Here is a 16,276-nt window from a genome sequence, read left to right on the forward strand (position 1 = left end):
TATCTTTAAGCAATAGCTTTGTATGTTACACGTTTACTGTTGACGTTAAAATTATAATTCAGATATTATTATACATTAGGATACAGACACTTACAGTATTTATTGTGTACATTGTTATATATATAGTTATTACATCACACGAACATTGTACAAAACCAAACAATATACACATATCACAAGTCATTTTGACAAATACTGTGAACAGTTCTTTGACAAATTGCTATTTATACCTTTCAAGGATGATAAATAATATTCTAAATAAATTGGAAAAATATTGAACGTTCTTTTTACCCATGAACTTCTTTTTATGGATGAAACATTTTCCCAATAAAATGAAAAAATTCAAATTCATGTATGTAAAATATAAAAGATCAAATAAGGTAATGTTTAAAGGTTTACCCATTTTATCGCTAATGTATATATTCATATCTGCCCAACATATTTCGCTATGCAAACAATCACAAAATAAATGCCCTATTGTCTAATTTTACAATTCACAAAAGCTACATAAGACTATCACAATGGTAACATCTGTGAAGAATCTTGTAAGAAACGTCTCTTAGTTATTTGATAACTAATAAAGTATGTGGATTATGTGAAATGGGAACTCTGAAAAATACGACGTCAATTCATGCCGTCAGTGATCTTCAGGTCAGAGCTCTATAAAGAGGCCCGAGTTGGAATTCCGAGTTGAATGACCATTCAAATCAATTTTTCAAAGTCGGAGCTCGTTTTTTATTTCTTCTTCGATGAGGTTTAACGGCGGTTGGCATCCAATATGTTGCATTACCGCCACTTACTAGACTGGAGTACAACTCCTTTATACTTAGCTTGAAAATAACAATAAAAAACAACAACCCTACTCCACTATTTAAATCTATTTAGTCCTACCTCACGCCAACAACCTGAAAGGGACATCACCACTTAACACAGACTGTAACTCTTCTGATGTCAAGTCTCGCACACCCAAATGCTTCTCTGCAGCTGCCACCACAAACTCAATTTTCTGCGACTTACGTTCCATCCCTGCAGTACAGTTGATAACCATTGCTATAAATGCTAAATATCCAATCTTACTGAAACATATAATCACTTGTTGGTTTATCCCTCTGTACTGGTACAGATCTACTACACCACCACTCCTCTCAGGATCCCTCCCTCTGTACTGGTACAGATCTACTGCTACACCACTCCTCTCAGGATCCCTCCCTCTGTACTGGTACAGATCTACTACTCACACCACTCCTCTCAGGATCCCTCCCTCTGTACTGGTACAGATCTACTACTCACATCACTCCTCTCAGGATCCCTCCCTCTGTACTGGTACAGATCTACTACTCACACCACTCCTCTCAGGATCCCTCCCACTGAACTGGTACGGATCTACTGCTCACACCACTCCTCTCAGGATCCCTCCCTCTGTACCGGTACAGATCTACTACTACACCACTCCTCTCATGATCCGTCCCTCTGTACTGGTACAGATCTACTACTCACACCACTCCTCTCAGGATCCCTCCCTCTGTACTGGTACAGATCTACTACTACCACCACTCCTCTCAGGATCCCTCCCTCTGTACTGGTACAGATCTACTACTCACACCACTCCTCTCAGGATCCCTCCCTCTGTACTGGTACAGATCTACTACTCACACCACTCCTCTCAGGATCCCTCCCTCTGTACTGGTACAGATCTACTACTCACACCACTCCTCTCAGGATCCCTCCCTCTGTACTGGTACAGATCTACTACTCACACCACTCCTCTCAGGATCCCTCCCTCTGTACTGGTACAGATCTACTACTACACCACTCCTCTCAGGATCCCTCCCTCTGAACTGGTACAGATCTACTACTCACACCACTCCTCTCAGGATCCCTCCCTCTGTACCGGTACAGATCTACTACTACACCACTCCTCTCAGGATCCCTCCCTCTGTACTGGTACAATCTACTACTACACCACTCCTCTCAGGATCCCTCCCTCTGTACTGGTACAGATCTACTACTACACCACTCCTCTCAGGATCCCTCCCTCTTGACCCATCTTCCTCTACTTTCTTCACTGCCTCAGCATACGACAACTTCTGCACTACTCTAACCCTGGAAACCTCAACCTGCCTCTCTCGCACGGGACATTTCTGATTCCCAGCCCCATGGGCACCACTACAATTAACACCTACCACTACTTTCCCCAATGCTACACATTCCTTTATTTCATGCCCTTCTGCACACTTCTCACACCTAGGAACCTCCCTCCTACACACTGCTGCCACATGGCCATAAGCTTGAAACCTGTAACAACGTAAGGTATTCGGTAAAAAGCTCGTACAGGATAACTTGTATATCCTAACATCATTTTGTCGGGCAAAGACTTAACATCAAAACTCAAAAGAACAGACAATGACGCTTCTGTTTAGCCACTATCGCCACCCTGTCTGTGTCGCACCAAACAACGAGCATCACAAACACCGGGAATCTTCCCCTTCAGTTGGTCAACTTTTACATTTACTGCTACCCCAGTAATCACTCCTTTCAATGGCCCCCTTTTCTTGAGAGCAAAACAATTCAAATGTCTTGCCCCCATTCGTTTAATGCCGACCGCCTTCTCCCTCTGACCAACATAAACACAAACAATTATCACAAGACCACTTCTGGTCACCCTCACCGATTCCACAGTATCCAACTCTGTTTTCACCCACCCTGAAACCACAAATGGATCAGACAAAGGGGCAAGGGTCCACCTTTCCCCAAAACTTCACTCCTACTGTCACAGACTCATCTCTATCCTTACCCTCTGTGAAAGCCTCCTTTTTAAAACTTTTTTTAAAAAATTATTATTAACAGTAACATGCAAAACATAAACATAACAGCCAGAGTGATTCCAAAGAAATGAGAAAAAAAATTAAATAAAACTATTCCACATTATATCAAATCAAATACAGACATATAGCGAATACATTTTTTTTTGACATTTTGTTTTGTATACGCTTTAAAGACTCTAAATAGTTTTCCACATCAGATAAAAAAATTAAGAAAAGGGGCTTTTTCTTCATAAATTTTGATTTGTGTATGAAACATTTTCCTAATAAAATAAAGAGATTTATGACATACTCACGTTCAATTGTGGAATCAGTGTAGTAAAAAAATATGTCAAACTTAGAAATTTCAATGGTTGTATGCAATTTGAGGCCAAGATATAGTTTTACTTCAGTCCAGAACACTTCACTATATAAACAATTACAGAATAAGTGTTCAATAGATTCAGTTTCTAGTTCACAAAAACTGCATTCACTGGTAAAACATCAAGTATGTATTTAGAAATCAAACTATTACACGGATAGAATCTATGGATTATCTTAAAGGAGATCTCCTTTACTTTATTGGTCACCATAAATTTGTGTGGAGTGAGCCAAGCACCGCGCAAGTTTACATCAAACGATGAAGCCCAACAAAATATCGCAGATGGAATAGACTTCCTGTAGAAAATATCCCTTAATAAACGATTGTTGAATTTCGTATCTAGTAGACCAATGCCATTCACCTGAACATTGCTTACAATCGGAGATATTCCAAAATATGTATTATTCTGAAGTAAAGTTTTTATCCCACTAGGTATAGCTTTAATAACAGTGTCATATTCCTTGCTTGAAACCTCAAAGTTGTATCTTTCCATAAATTCTCTCCGTGTAAATAGATTCCCACTATTATCAACTAATTGGCTGACAAGAACAATGTTTTTCGAGAACCATTTATGGTTAAATAACATCTTGTTTCTATGTAATATCGACCCATTGTTCCATATAAAACATTTATGAGGTGAAAAGTTGTGTTTATACAACAAAGCCCAGCACATTAAAGCCTGCTTGTGAAAACCCGCCAGTTTCACAGGAAGTTTACCCACAATATATGGACATTGTAGTAAAAAATGAAGCCCTCCGAACTTCTGAAAAACAAAATGAGGTATAATATTCCAGAAACTATGAGGATTTTTTATGTACCTTTTAGTCCAGTTAACCTTTGATATCTGATTAAAGAGAGTGAAATCTAAGACATTTAGACCGCCATCACAAACCCTGTTGGTGATAACATCTCTTTTTATCTTATGTGGCTTGTTTTTCCATATGAAGTTGTACAAAAGCCTATCTAAGGTACAGCAAGTGGATTTGGGAATGTCAATAGATGAAAAAAGATAGGATGCACGAGATAGCCCCTCAGCTTTGGATAAAAGCACCCTTCCTTGAAGACTTAAATCCCTCCCTAACCATGAGGATAATTTTTTGGGGACAGATTCAGTTACAGGGTTCAAATTAAGATCATTCATAGCCTTACGTTTTTTTTGTGATCTTTACACCAAGGTAGGTTACAGTATCTTTTTCAGAGATGTTACAATCTGCTGGATTGACAGCTCCTTTCAAAACAAACATCTCACATTTGGAAAGATTTAAAACCAAACCTGAGATTTTGGAGAATTTCTTCACGATATCCAATGCTAATCTAGCTTGAGACACATTTTTTTTTAAAGTGAGGTGTCATGCGCCAGTTGGGATATTTCATACACAAATCAAAATTTATAAAGAAAAAGCACTTTTTCTTATTTTTTTTTAATCTGATGTGGAAAACTATTTAGAGTCTTTAAAACGTATACAAAACAAAATGTCAAAAAAATGTATTCGCTATATGTCTGTATTTGATATTGGCCGTGTTCGAGAGGATCAAAACTGTAAAGTATCATGGATACATTTCTTGACTAATCTACAAATCATAATTAGTCGTTATTTAAGATGCAAGGTGATTTGTAGATCAGTCAGCCTGCAGTTACTTTGTGGCTCTCGAACACGGCTATCGTAGCTGCTCCCCCTGAGTGCTAGCGCGCATGTGACGTTGGCCCTTATAAACCGGATGCAAACGGCCAACCCGGATATGGACCGTCCATGAGTCGGCGTATGCGAACGTGGGTAGATTACCTAAAACAACGGTCGGCCATCTTGCACTCAGTCTCCATTTAATATCACACCTCAGTGGTCCACAGAGGAAAGACAAACCATGGTGTCACGGACGTAGGCCGCCAATTCTGATCAATCCTGTACATTACATTGGAAATAATAATCGAAAGTGTGGGGTGAAGCTGGTTGCCGCCAACATGTCGAAAGAATGTTTTCAAACCCAGTTCGCCTTTGTTATGGAGAGTGTATTGAAGACCGCAGTCACTGAGACAACGAAACTTTTTGAAACAACTATTGAGGAACTGCGAGCCGAAATATCCAGAATAAAAGAAGAGAACGAGGACCTCAAATCGAGGCTTCGATCCCTAGAAAATGTGAAGATATCGACGGGTGAAAGTGAACGCCAAACCGCAGAGCCTGGAACGAGTCAAAGAACATCACGTATCGGCAAACGTGACATCGGCGTTCAATGCGGTGAGTAGAACACGGGTGTATTCATCCCCCCCACACAATTTATAATGGTTTTACATCAAATTCGTTTTTATTGAACAAATTCAGGTAGTTCCCGCCCCGTTTGTTTCCGAAACATTTTGGAACAGAATCGGCGGAATGAATACGCTCCTGGACCAGTTAGCAAATCTACTTTCAAATGATCAAACATCCTAATAGCCTAGATATTTAGCTGAGCATGAAGGCTCAACGCTGAGAATATTTTCCCAAGCTGCTTAATATATACGTTTAATTTGTATACACCTTTTTTTGGAATTTAACCAGTAAACTCTACATCAGGCTAATGGCTTCCCTGGAGAACTCAACATGTCAGGTGTATGTTACAAGCAGAAATGAAGCCTAGTCAGTGTATGGAGAAGTTGGAGGCGAAAGTCGATAATCACGTAATAATAAGGAATTCCCCTCGACCGCAAATGGGTGGAACCCAACATTCGTCCCTACTGATCACTGCTGTGTTGTTCGATGTACATGTAGCCAGGTCAAAAATCCCGACCTACAGTTCACAAGGGGCGGCAGGTAGCCTAGCGGCTAAGAGCGTTGGACCAGGAACCGAAATGTCGCTGTACAGTTCACAGGGGGCTGCTAAGAGCGTTGGACCAGGGACCGAAATGTCGCTGATTAGAATCCCCAACCCTGCAATGTGTTACAAATCTACCGTTTTTATTTTCTTCTGCCCGTGAGCATGGCGCCGTTGATGTCAATTTAATCTTGCACCTCTGATTCAGAGGGGTTGGGTTAAATGCGGAAGACACATTTCAGTTGAATGCATAAAGTTGCGCAACAGACTCCCTTTTGCTTCCCTTTCATTTTCCCAATGCTCTCACATAGGGAAATAGAGTTTGCGAGAAAGCCCTGTGGCTTCAGGCTAGTCGTTGTGGGGGATGCGGTGTCCAAGCAGGCTACACATAGCTGTGTGTGTGGAAAACATTGAATCACAGGTCAGACGTTTAACTTGTTTAGTACTGTCCGTTTGGAACTCTACTTGCAGCTGTATAGTCCGTTTTGGTGTTGTTGGTCTTGGCTAGCATTATACTTTAAAAAAAATTGACCAGAGCCTGTCATTTCCAATGGGAGCAAATTAATCAGAGTGGGCAGAACAAGCAAGGAGGAGTGCAGAGCCTTGCACCAGCTAGTGAGATCCTATAGAGTCCCACAGTGGAGGTGTCAATGATGGACTGGCCATCTGGAGCACCAGGAGTTTTCCCAGTGGGTCTGCTTGACAATTGGGGCCGATGCAACGTAAAATATAAATAACCCCAGCCCCTGCTTAAATAAAGATAACTAAGTGCTGTGTGTCTGACTGGCCCAGGCGAGTGGGCTGCTGGCCCACTGCCACTGCGGTTGGGTATTACATCTGTCAGCCTCTCTCTCCCAGCCAATTACTCTTGGTCCAGTCCATTGTAACTTTACCTGGGCCCCGCCCCTTTCCCATCTCTGTTAACTGGTGACATTTGGATAAATAGTGCAGTGGAGCAAGATGGCCAAACAGAGAAAAAAACATAAAGGTGGTGCTGAAAAGCAGAGAGAGAAGAGGTTGAAGTCCCTTGAGGCTGATGAAGCCAAATGTTTTAAAGTAACAAATTATTCATTTGGCGCTGTTACCAGTCAATCATCTCAGCCTAGTTAGCCTGAAGGCACTGGCAGCAGAGATGAGAGAGCAGCCCATTGAGCCCAGCGATACCAGTTCAACTGTTAGTCAAGGGTTTGCAGCTGAATCGGTAAGACCGAAGACAATGGGGATAAGAAAAGCAATGTTTGGCTAGCTGGCTATTTAGCTATATCGGGTGCCTTTTGTTGAAACAAGCGCTCGTCAATGTCACTTTTTGTGAACCGACCAATCACAGCCTGGATGGGGCGGGACATTAAAAAAAGGTTGTTGAACTCATTGTTATGCATGAATGGTTATGATTTTTGTCAAGTTAGTACTTAGCATTAACAAATTAGAGACTAACCACCAATGTAGACCATTTTTCTTGCACAAGGATTTAATGACGGAACAAAACCTACAAAAAGTATAAATGTTGGTTGTGTATTTTTTTCAAGCTGCTGTATTGTTCAATTGGAATTAATATTATACTAGTGGTATATAGTATACGATTATATGAAATGATGAATATACTAACATTATGCATTTAATATATTAATATTATACTAACATTGTACTATTATATTAACATTCTACTTTTTAATGTTTTTATATTGTACTAATTACTCATCCAGGTAGAGGATGGTGCATCTGCAGAGGACAGATGTAGATTGAGCCAGGATGCCACTGCCACCCTAATTTGTGATTTATTTTAAGAGGGTGAAGTCAGGGGACCTAAATGTTTTTTAGCTTCCACCCCCAACCAACAAAAGTGTCAAAAGTCTGTGGTGCAGAAGGTTTTCTTTTGTAAAGATGGGACCAACAGGAAGTGGCTGTCATACAGTGAAGAGAACCATGCTTTATTCTGCTTCATTTGTTTGGCATTTGCACAGCCCCACAGAGTACAGCCCTTTCATGAATGGAATGGCTGACTGGGAGCAAATCCATCAGAGAGTGGAAGAGCATTATGCATAGAAGTTATGCTGAGGCCTACTTTCTAAGGTCCTCCAAAGGTAACATTGAGAGCCTGTTCCTCGGCAGTCAGATGTTTGCTCATCGAGAGCAAGTGCGCAGAAGAAGGCTAGAGCGCATTATAGATGTTGTTAAAGGCAAGAGGGATCTGAGCTACAGAGGCATGCAGTCTGAAGCAGGTTATACGCTGGATGACAGCAGCATTGACCATGGCAACTTTTTAGAGATGATCATTCTGCTGGGAAAGTATGACGTGTATGAAAGAGCATCTCACTGCCTGCATAGAGAAAAGCAAAAAACTGCATGAGTCTGGGTCAAGAGGCGGCAGAGGCTCTCTAATCACTATCAAAGACTACCATCGATAACGTCATTACCACCATCCAACACACAATGCAGGCCACCATAGCAAGTGAAACCCAGGAAGCTGGTATGTTTTCAGTCCAGATTGACATTAGGCAGGATATTACAACACAAGATCAATGCTCTGTCATAGTCAGATATGTGACAAACGTCATCCATGGGAGGCTTGTGGCTGTGGTGAAATGCGAGGCATCCCCTGGACAATAATTTGTCCAGGTACTGAGTGAAGTACTGGAAAACATGAAGCTTGACATCAGCAAGTGCATTGGCAATTCCACTGATGGGAGCCTCCAGTATGCAAGGCCAGTATAAAAGCTTCTCTGCCCAGCTCTCTGCAGGTCGACCAATCAAGTGCATGTGTGGTGCTATGCACACATTTTGAACATTGTTTTGGCAGACACAACAAAGTGTCTTGGCAAGTGTGTCAGGTTTCTCTCATTAACAACATAGCTGTGTTCTTCCGTGAATCCTACCAGAGGATGAACATTTGGGAGAAGGAGAGCAAGGACCCAAGACAGAGACGTCTTGCTCCAATTTGAGAGACACGCTGGTGGGCTAAATACAGTGCCTTAAAGAAGGTCTCTGGAGCTTTTGGAAATCCAGATGAGTCTGTACGTTGATGTCCTTCTCACTCTTTCAACCATTCAAGATCAGAAAAACATCAACACTACTGCACGGGTCAAGGCACAAGGATACTTTGAGGGGTTGCGGAAGTATGAAACAATACTTACAGCTCAGATATTCCTCAGAATATTTCAGGTCACCTCACCAGTCTCAAAATATCTTCAAACAAGTGGAATTGACATTCTGTCTGCACATCGTATGATTGTGTCTACAGAGGAGCAGCTGAAAGAAATGGCAAGAGATTTTGAAAAAGTCAAGGCAGCTGCAGACACATTTGTTCAGTGGGCCAACAGGAAGTTGCAGGAACGGGTTGAGAAAACAGAGCTGGAGTTAGAGACCACTCTGCCAACAAAGTGCTCAAAAGAAAACCATGCCTGGAGAGATTGCACAAGATGAGACTTTTACTGGGACAGAGAGTGCATACATACAGGATTGGTGTACATAATGAAATACTGGCTACAGTTATAGATGGCATCCATCGACTATTTCTGAGTAATGGCACTTTGTATGCCGACATGGCTCTTCTGGACCTTAACTTTAGTCAGCTAACATCCAGTGCCAGTGGCCTTCCACAGACAGCCCTTCAAGAACTAAGCAAATGTTTGATCAAATTTGACAGCAGAGCAACGGTGGCCAATTTACAGAGTGCGCTCCATGAGTCTGGCAGAACAGTGGACTAGGTTAAAACAATTGAGATATGAAGAATGCACAACCAGGACTATGGAGGATCATGGACCTGAATGAAATGAAGGCAAGGTGGAGGTGGTGAACAAGAGCTGTTCATCTTGCAAGGACTGTCCAGTGTGTTGCTACTGTATTCTTAGTCTGTACACCCTATTGACTGACGCATACCACATCCTGGGCCTTGCTTACAAATTCTTAGTTACCCTGTCAGTAACCCAGGTAGCTTGTGAGTGGAGCTTCTCTACTCTGAAATTCATCAAGAGTAGGCCCCGGAGCACTCTCTCAACAGCACCTGGAGGCTTTTATGCTCATGGCTACTGAGTGAGATGTTTTAATGACCCTGGACAGTGACCTGGTTGTAGATGGCATTGCTGAGAGAAGTGAGCTGCTGCAGAAATTGATAATTTAAGGCGGTAGGAAATGTTTTATTTTAATTGTATTCTATGACTTGCCTACTCACCAGATGTTTCACCAACAAATGTCTTCCTGTGTTATTTATTTTAATGGTCAGATGGTTCTTGCCACCTTGCTGGCAGTTTCATTATGCCAATATGTGCTCCTTCCAGCCAGCCTCCTCATAAGAGCAACACGTTGCCCTTGTTCTATTTTACATCTATTTTACTGAAGTTATTGTTATAAATATTGTTCAGTAATCTTGTTTACATAACGTTTTGTTCCGGTGGTGGTGTATTGTTGGTGGGATTTTGGTGGGCCGGTCTGAGTCAAAGTCCAGGGCCATTTTTCATTCCCAGTCCATCCCTGGGAGGTGTCATCATACCCATTAAAACCTAGCGGTCAAATACAGAAATGTTTTCAATCATTTTCCACCATTCATTTTTCCCATAGAAGTTTTAATAAAAACTTAAAATAAGGCCTGTGTTTTGTCAGTCTTCGCTTGCTATTATGACATATCGAATTCAACAACCCAAATAATGTTTTGAAATCGACTTTTGCTTTCAACAGCATTTCAAACAAAACGTGTAACTATTAACTATAACAATTGAATTCTACTATGTCAATATACCGTGCATTAGAGGGAAATATACACGCTTTCTAACGCCCTTCAAACCAATCATAAAAGAGTATTCAATAATGCCATGGAGAAATAAGAATTTGTCAAGCAGACAGCGGAACAACTTTTCTGGTAGAAAAAAATACACTTTAGCTTAATTTCTATTTATCTGCTTATAACTTCTGAAATGTGATAGGCCCATGTTTTCATGAGCTGAAATAAAATATCCCAGAAATGTTCCTATACACACAAAAAGCATATTCTAAGCATATTCTTCTCAAATGTTGTGTACAAACTGGTTTACATCCCTGTTAGTGAGCATTTCTCATTCGCCAAGATAATCCATCCACCTGACAGGTGTGGCATATCAAGAAACTGATTAAACAGCATGATCATTACACAGGTGCACCTTGTGCTGGGGACAATAAAGGCCACTCTAAAATGTGCAGTTTTGTCACAATGCCACAGATGTCTCAGGTTTTATGGGAGCTTGCAATTGGCATGCTCACTGCAGGAATGTCCACCAGAGCTGTTGCCAGAGAATTGAATGTTAATTTCTCTACCATAAGCCGCCGCCAACATTGTTTTAGAAAGTTTGGCAGTACGTCCAACCGAAGACCACGTGTACCCATGTTAGCCCAGGACCTCCACATCCGGCTTCTTAACCTGTGGGATTGTCTGAGACCAGCTACCTGGACAGCTGATGAAACAGGAGTATTTCTGTCTGTAATAAAGCTCTTTTATGGGGGGAAAACAAATTCTGATTTGCTGGGCCTGGCTCCCAAGTGGGTGGGCCTACACCCTACCAGGCCCACCCATGGCTGCGACCCTGTCAAGTCGTGTGAAATCCATAGATAAGGGCCTAATGAATTTATTTAAACTGACTGATTTCCTTATGAACTGTAACTCAGTAAGATTGTTGCATGTTGTTTATGTTCAGTGTGTGTGTGTGTGTGTGTGTGTGTATAGATATTCATATACATTTAAATTCAATTTGTCCTTGACCATGTGAGCTAGTCACCTCAAACCTAATTTTGATTGTTCAGAGGGTAGGGACAAACAAAAAAATTCATATATATTTTACCTTCATTTCGTAGTAATTTTTTTTTTCGACTTCTAGTTTCAATGGCTCCTTGAAAACACCCACAGGTGAATTTGTCTCAAGTCAAAACATCCTTTAAGTTTCTCATTCTCATCAATATATATTTATAAACTACTGGACAGATGTGCATGCCACTTTCACGTAGCAGCGCAGTAGTATTGATAGTAGTAGCAGTAGACACATTAGGCTTATGATTATGGGCTTGGATTTCGAGCTAACAGTTGTAGGATTTATTTAATTTTTTATTATTTTTTTTCAAAGGTCTATAGACTACAATATTACACAGAAGAAAATTTGGTTTTGAGGTGTGGTCTATAGGTACGGTGTGTTGCAACACAATGTTCTGTCAGGCTTATGTCCTAACCACTCTCTCCCCTGATCTGGTATTTCCAGTTCTGACAGCGCATGCTTTGCCTCGGGCTGTGGAGCAGCACCTGCAGGAGGAGAACCAGGGGACGGAGCTGCACCGTGGGGCCTACGACGAGGAGGGCAACACACAGACGGCCTTAGTGCTGATCAAACAGGAGGTGGACTGGGTAAGACAGTCCCCACCTAGCCTGAGTCCCCGATCTGTTTGGGTCAGTGCTATCAAGGATCGTTGGGACGTCCGTATCCTAAACCCCTACCGAACCGTTTTACATTTCAACTTCAATGGGGTAGGGAAGTCCTAAAGATCCCGGATAGCACGGACCGATCTGTTTTCTGTCTTGTCAATTCATCCACCTCTCTACTCAACCTATTGTTGTTGACCCCAGAGAAAAGGAAACACCTGTACACTGCACTTGCTGGAATCTTCTTATTTTTATTTAAATGTACGTACATTGGTCTAACAGCCTTTATCAGAGTTTTTGTTGACACTAATATAGCCTGTTGTTGTTGACATTGCCCCCCCCCCCAGGAGGCAGACTATTCTGATGACTACTCCCCCGGGTACATACTGCTGAAGAAGGAGGGGGGAGATCCCCCGACTTTGGTCCGCAGACAACCTCTCAGAGAGTTACCAGGCAGAGGTAGGAACTAGGGAGACCTGCTTCTGAATCACACATCTTATTACAATGTATTAAACAGTATTGGGATGAGAACCAGGCTCTATTAATATCTATAATAATCTCTCCACTGTTATTCTCTCTGTCCTTTGTTCTTTCTGGCTCTCCCTTTCAACTTCCCCTCTACCTTTCTCCGTCCTGTCAATCTCCCTCCCTCTGTAGCCCTGGTCCCACCTGGAGCCGCAAGGGCCCTGGTCAACCGTTACAGCCAGGAAAGGCCTCCCACCACCCAGCCTACCTCAGGAGCTGCAGCGGCCGTCCTCCAGGGAGATCCAGACACACAGGAGCCCCCCCAAGCTCTCAGCCCATCCCAGCCCAGGACCAGAGAGGTTATCAGTGGCAGTGCAGGCCAGGACCAGGCCCCTGGAGCAGAACAGCAGTCACTGGTAATACCAGCAGCAGAGTCTCCATCAACATTACACCTGACAGCATCTCCTCAATCAGCAGCCACTATCCATTCTACATCTGCTGTAATGGCCCAGTCCACGGTAACTACTCTGTCAATAGAAACTGTCCAGTCGACCGTAACGGTGAAGTCTACAGCAGCAGCGTCAGAGCGCCTGCCACCTGTCCTCTCCGGGTTACCCAGAACCCCTCTTCAGGATACACAGCCCAGCCCCGTACCCCCTCGTCCACCCCAATCATCACAGTCCCACACAGACATTCTACCTGTAGCTCGTCCAATAGCAGTGCCCTCAACACAACCAGCTAGGCCTACAGCTGTACCTGATGGACCACCGGCCGCACCACCAACACAACCGCAACCGCCTACAGTTTTGGAGCATTTGGGTATTGTCACGGCAACTCCGCCTGTCCAGTCCGCTCCATCTCCTACTGAGTTGACAGAACCTGCCGGCCCCCCTGAGAAGCAGGCGTTGTTGGTCACTGAGCATGTGCAACCCTCCCCCACTGTGCCACGACCGAAGTCACCTGCTGTCCCAGAGAGGACGTCTGATGAAGCCCCTGTACAGCTGTCAGCCCCTGCTGTAACCACACCCTCTGGCTGCTGTCAGTTGTCTAAGACACAGTTTTTAGCTCAGTTGTCAGTAGTACCCCGAGTATGTGCCCCACCGAGGCTGGAGAAAGACAAGGAGGAGGAAAAAGAGGAGCAGGAAGATGAGGGGGAGAGGCTTTCCCCCCTCCCTGCCACTTCTACGGAAGCTGTGATGACAAGGTCTGTCGCTACGGAGACGACCCCCGCCAGCGAGAATAAGGAGGAGATTGTTGTCCAGGTAGGCGGCAAGCGAAGGTCAAGTCGACGTGAAGCGCTCCTCTCCGGTCTCCGCCTCCGCTTAAGGCCCCGCCCCCAGGACAGCACGCCATCTCCAGTGGTTGCTAAGAAACGCAGAGGAGAGAGAACCGCCCCTCTAGACCATGACTACTCAAAGGTGATGTGGAACAGAGGAGAAAAGTCCAGGGAATCTCACGTTGACCAGGATGTAGAAGAGGACACCGCTAACGGTGAGACGGCTGACGACAAGTCTAGTGGACAAGGAAGTAGTAACCACATCAGTAAGGAAGAGGGAGGAGCTAACACTGATGTGACCTCTCCGACCAGACAGTCACCTATTGTTGGAGGTGTGTCCAAATCCAAGAAGAGAAGCATGACCTGGGTGCAGGCTCAGAGACTATTGGCCCTAGCCCAAGCTAAGAGGAGTAGGTCAAAGGTCACCAAGGCCTCACAGAGAGGTCTGAGGTCAGAGCTTAGAGGTTTGGTCACACAGACACAGTTTCTGCCTTCCAACCCACAGCGGCGCCGGTCATACAGACCCAGCCCTCAAGCTGCCTCCAGCCCACGCCGCACCAGCCCTCGCCAGGCTACAGGGGACAACACAAACCCTCCTCCTGCCACCCCTCCTCACCCAAAGCCTCACCCCTTCAAGGTCACTTCCACCACCCCTCGTCGCGGAAGACCGCGTTCTGCGGCCGTGGAGGCTTTAAATTTGAAACGGTCTCCCTCCACCCCTCAACCTATCCCCTTCATTGTCACCGTCAGCCCTCGCTCCAACTTCAAAAAGTCCCCCCAATGCCCACTGACTTTCCAGCAGGCGCGCCGATACCGCCAATCACAACCGATGTGGTCACCACCGGGACCGTTCCAGCTCCAACAGTCTCCCCAGGCTCCACGGAAACGTCTTGCCAAGAACCAGTGTGCAGACTGCGGTCGTGTCCTGAGCAGCGCCGCTGCTTTAGAGAGTCACGCCTCCCTCCACTCAGGGAAGCGACCGTTTGCCTGCTCTGCCTGCGGCAAGGACTTCCCCGACCTCAAGGGCCTCAACCGCCACGCCCGCGTCCATGGCGACCAGCGGGGCCACCAGTGTCCGCAGTGCAGCAAGACCTTCGTCTACCGCTTTGGCCTGACTAAGCATGAGCAGGTGGTCCACTGTGGCGTGCGTCCGTTCGTCTGCCCAATCTGTGACAAACGCTTAATTACACAGCGTGACCTGGAGGCTCATATCCGCGTTCACACCGGAGAGAAACCATTTGCCTGCTCCCTCTGTGTGAAGCGGTTCAAGAGGCGTGTGGAGCTGAATGTTCACCTGATGTGGCATAACGGGGAGAAGAGACACTGGTGCTCGTACTGCGGGAAGGGATTTCTGGATTACAATAATCTGAAGAACCACAAACTGGTCCACACTGGGGAGAAACCCTACACCTGCTCCGAGTGTGGCAAGCGCTTCAAACAGACTGGCCATCTGAAGAAACACCTGAGGACTGTACACAAAGACCGATAGAGGGCAGGGGACAAATATTCAATGACACCCTATTCCCTATATAGTGCAACTCTTTGGACCAGAAACAGTGGCAGGCCCTTGTAAAGTAGTGCATTAGATAGGGTGTCATAGGAGCTATTGAGGGGGAATAGTTATCTCCATTTGTTGTGAATTCAAAACCCAGCCGTGTTAGTATTAATGAAGCAGGGATCCCAATCTATTCTCACAGTGATTGGGAAGGACTTGTTATTTTATGTATTGATTAATTACAAGTATCAAAGCTTTTGTTTTATAAACATTTTGGCCCGCTTTTGTTGTTTAGAAGAATCATGCTATGAGAGAATGATGTAGCTAAGTGTAAAAAATGTTTTTACAAATGGTTATTTTAGTTGAGACGGAGTTGGTTATTTGTATTTAAAACAGGTTTTCTGGTTATTTGCTATAATTCGTTATTCATTAGAAAAGTTTGAAGCCTAAAAATCAAGTTTAAATGTAGGTGGACTGTGTTCACATCATGGTGTTTATGTTCTGCGGTTTTGAACTACAATGAACAAAAATAAAGGCAACATGTAAAATGTTGGTCCCATGTTTCATGAGCTGAAATAAAAGAACCCACAGAAAGCGTATTTCTCTCAAATATTAAACACACATTTGTTTCCATCCATGTTAGTGAGCATTTCTCCTTTGCCAAGATAATCCATCCACCTGACAGGTGTGGCAT

At 43.9% G+C, this 16,276-nt stretch overlaps 1 protein-coding gene across 1 annotated transcript; it reads left to right on the forward strand.

The window, feature by feature from the left end:
- Window positions 1-4,926: 4,926 nt before the first annotated feature.
- LOC106610500 (uncharacterized) lies at window positions 4,927-16,217 on the forward strand. Its single transcript, XM_014209880.3, has 4 exons — window positions 4,927-5,420; window positions 12,189-12,331; window positions 12,694-12,805; window positions 13,004-16,217. Exons 1-4 carry the CDS (start codon window positions 5,144-5,146, stop codon window positions 15,574-15,576), a joined length of 3,105 nt encoding a protein of 1,034 aa, XP_014065355.2. The 5' UTR covers window positions 4,927-5,143; the 3' UTR covers window positions 15,577-16,217.
- The last annotated feature ends 59 nt before the right edge of the window (window positions 16,218-16,276 follow it).

Source organism: Salmo salar, chromosome 08 (assembly GCF_965601325.2).
Source record: "Salmo salar chromosome 08, fSalSal1, whole genome shotgun sequence".
NCBI lineage: Eukaryota > Metazoa > Chordata > Actinopteri > Salmoniformes > Salmonidae > Salmo > Salmo salar.

Coding starts and splice junctions, on each gene's coding strand:
- LOC106610500 (XM_014209880.3), top strand. CDS start 5,144: ATGTCGAAAGAATGTTTTCAAACCCAGTTCGCCTTTGTTATGGAGAGT. Junction 5,421..12,188: donor TGACATCGGCGTTCAATGCG/GTGAGTAGAACA, acceptor TGGTATTTCCAG/TTCTGACAGCGCATGCTTTG. Junction 12,332..12,693: donor TCAAACAGGAGGTGGACTGG/GTAAGACAGTCC, acceptor CCCCCCCCCCAG/GAGGCAGACTATTCTGATGA.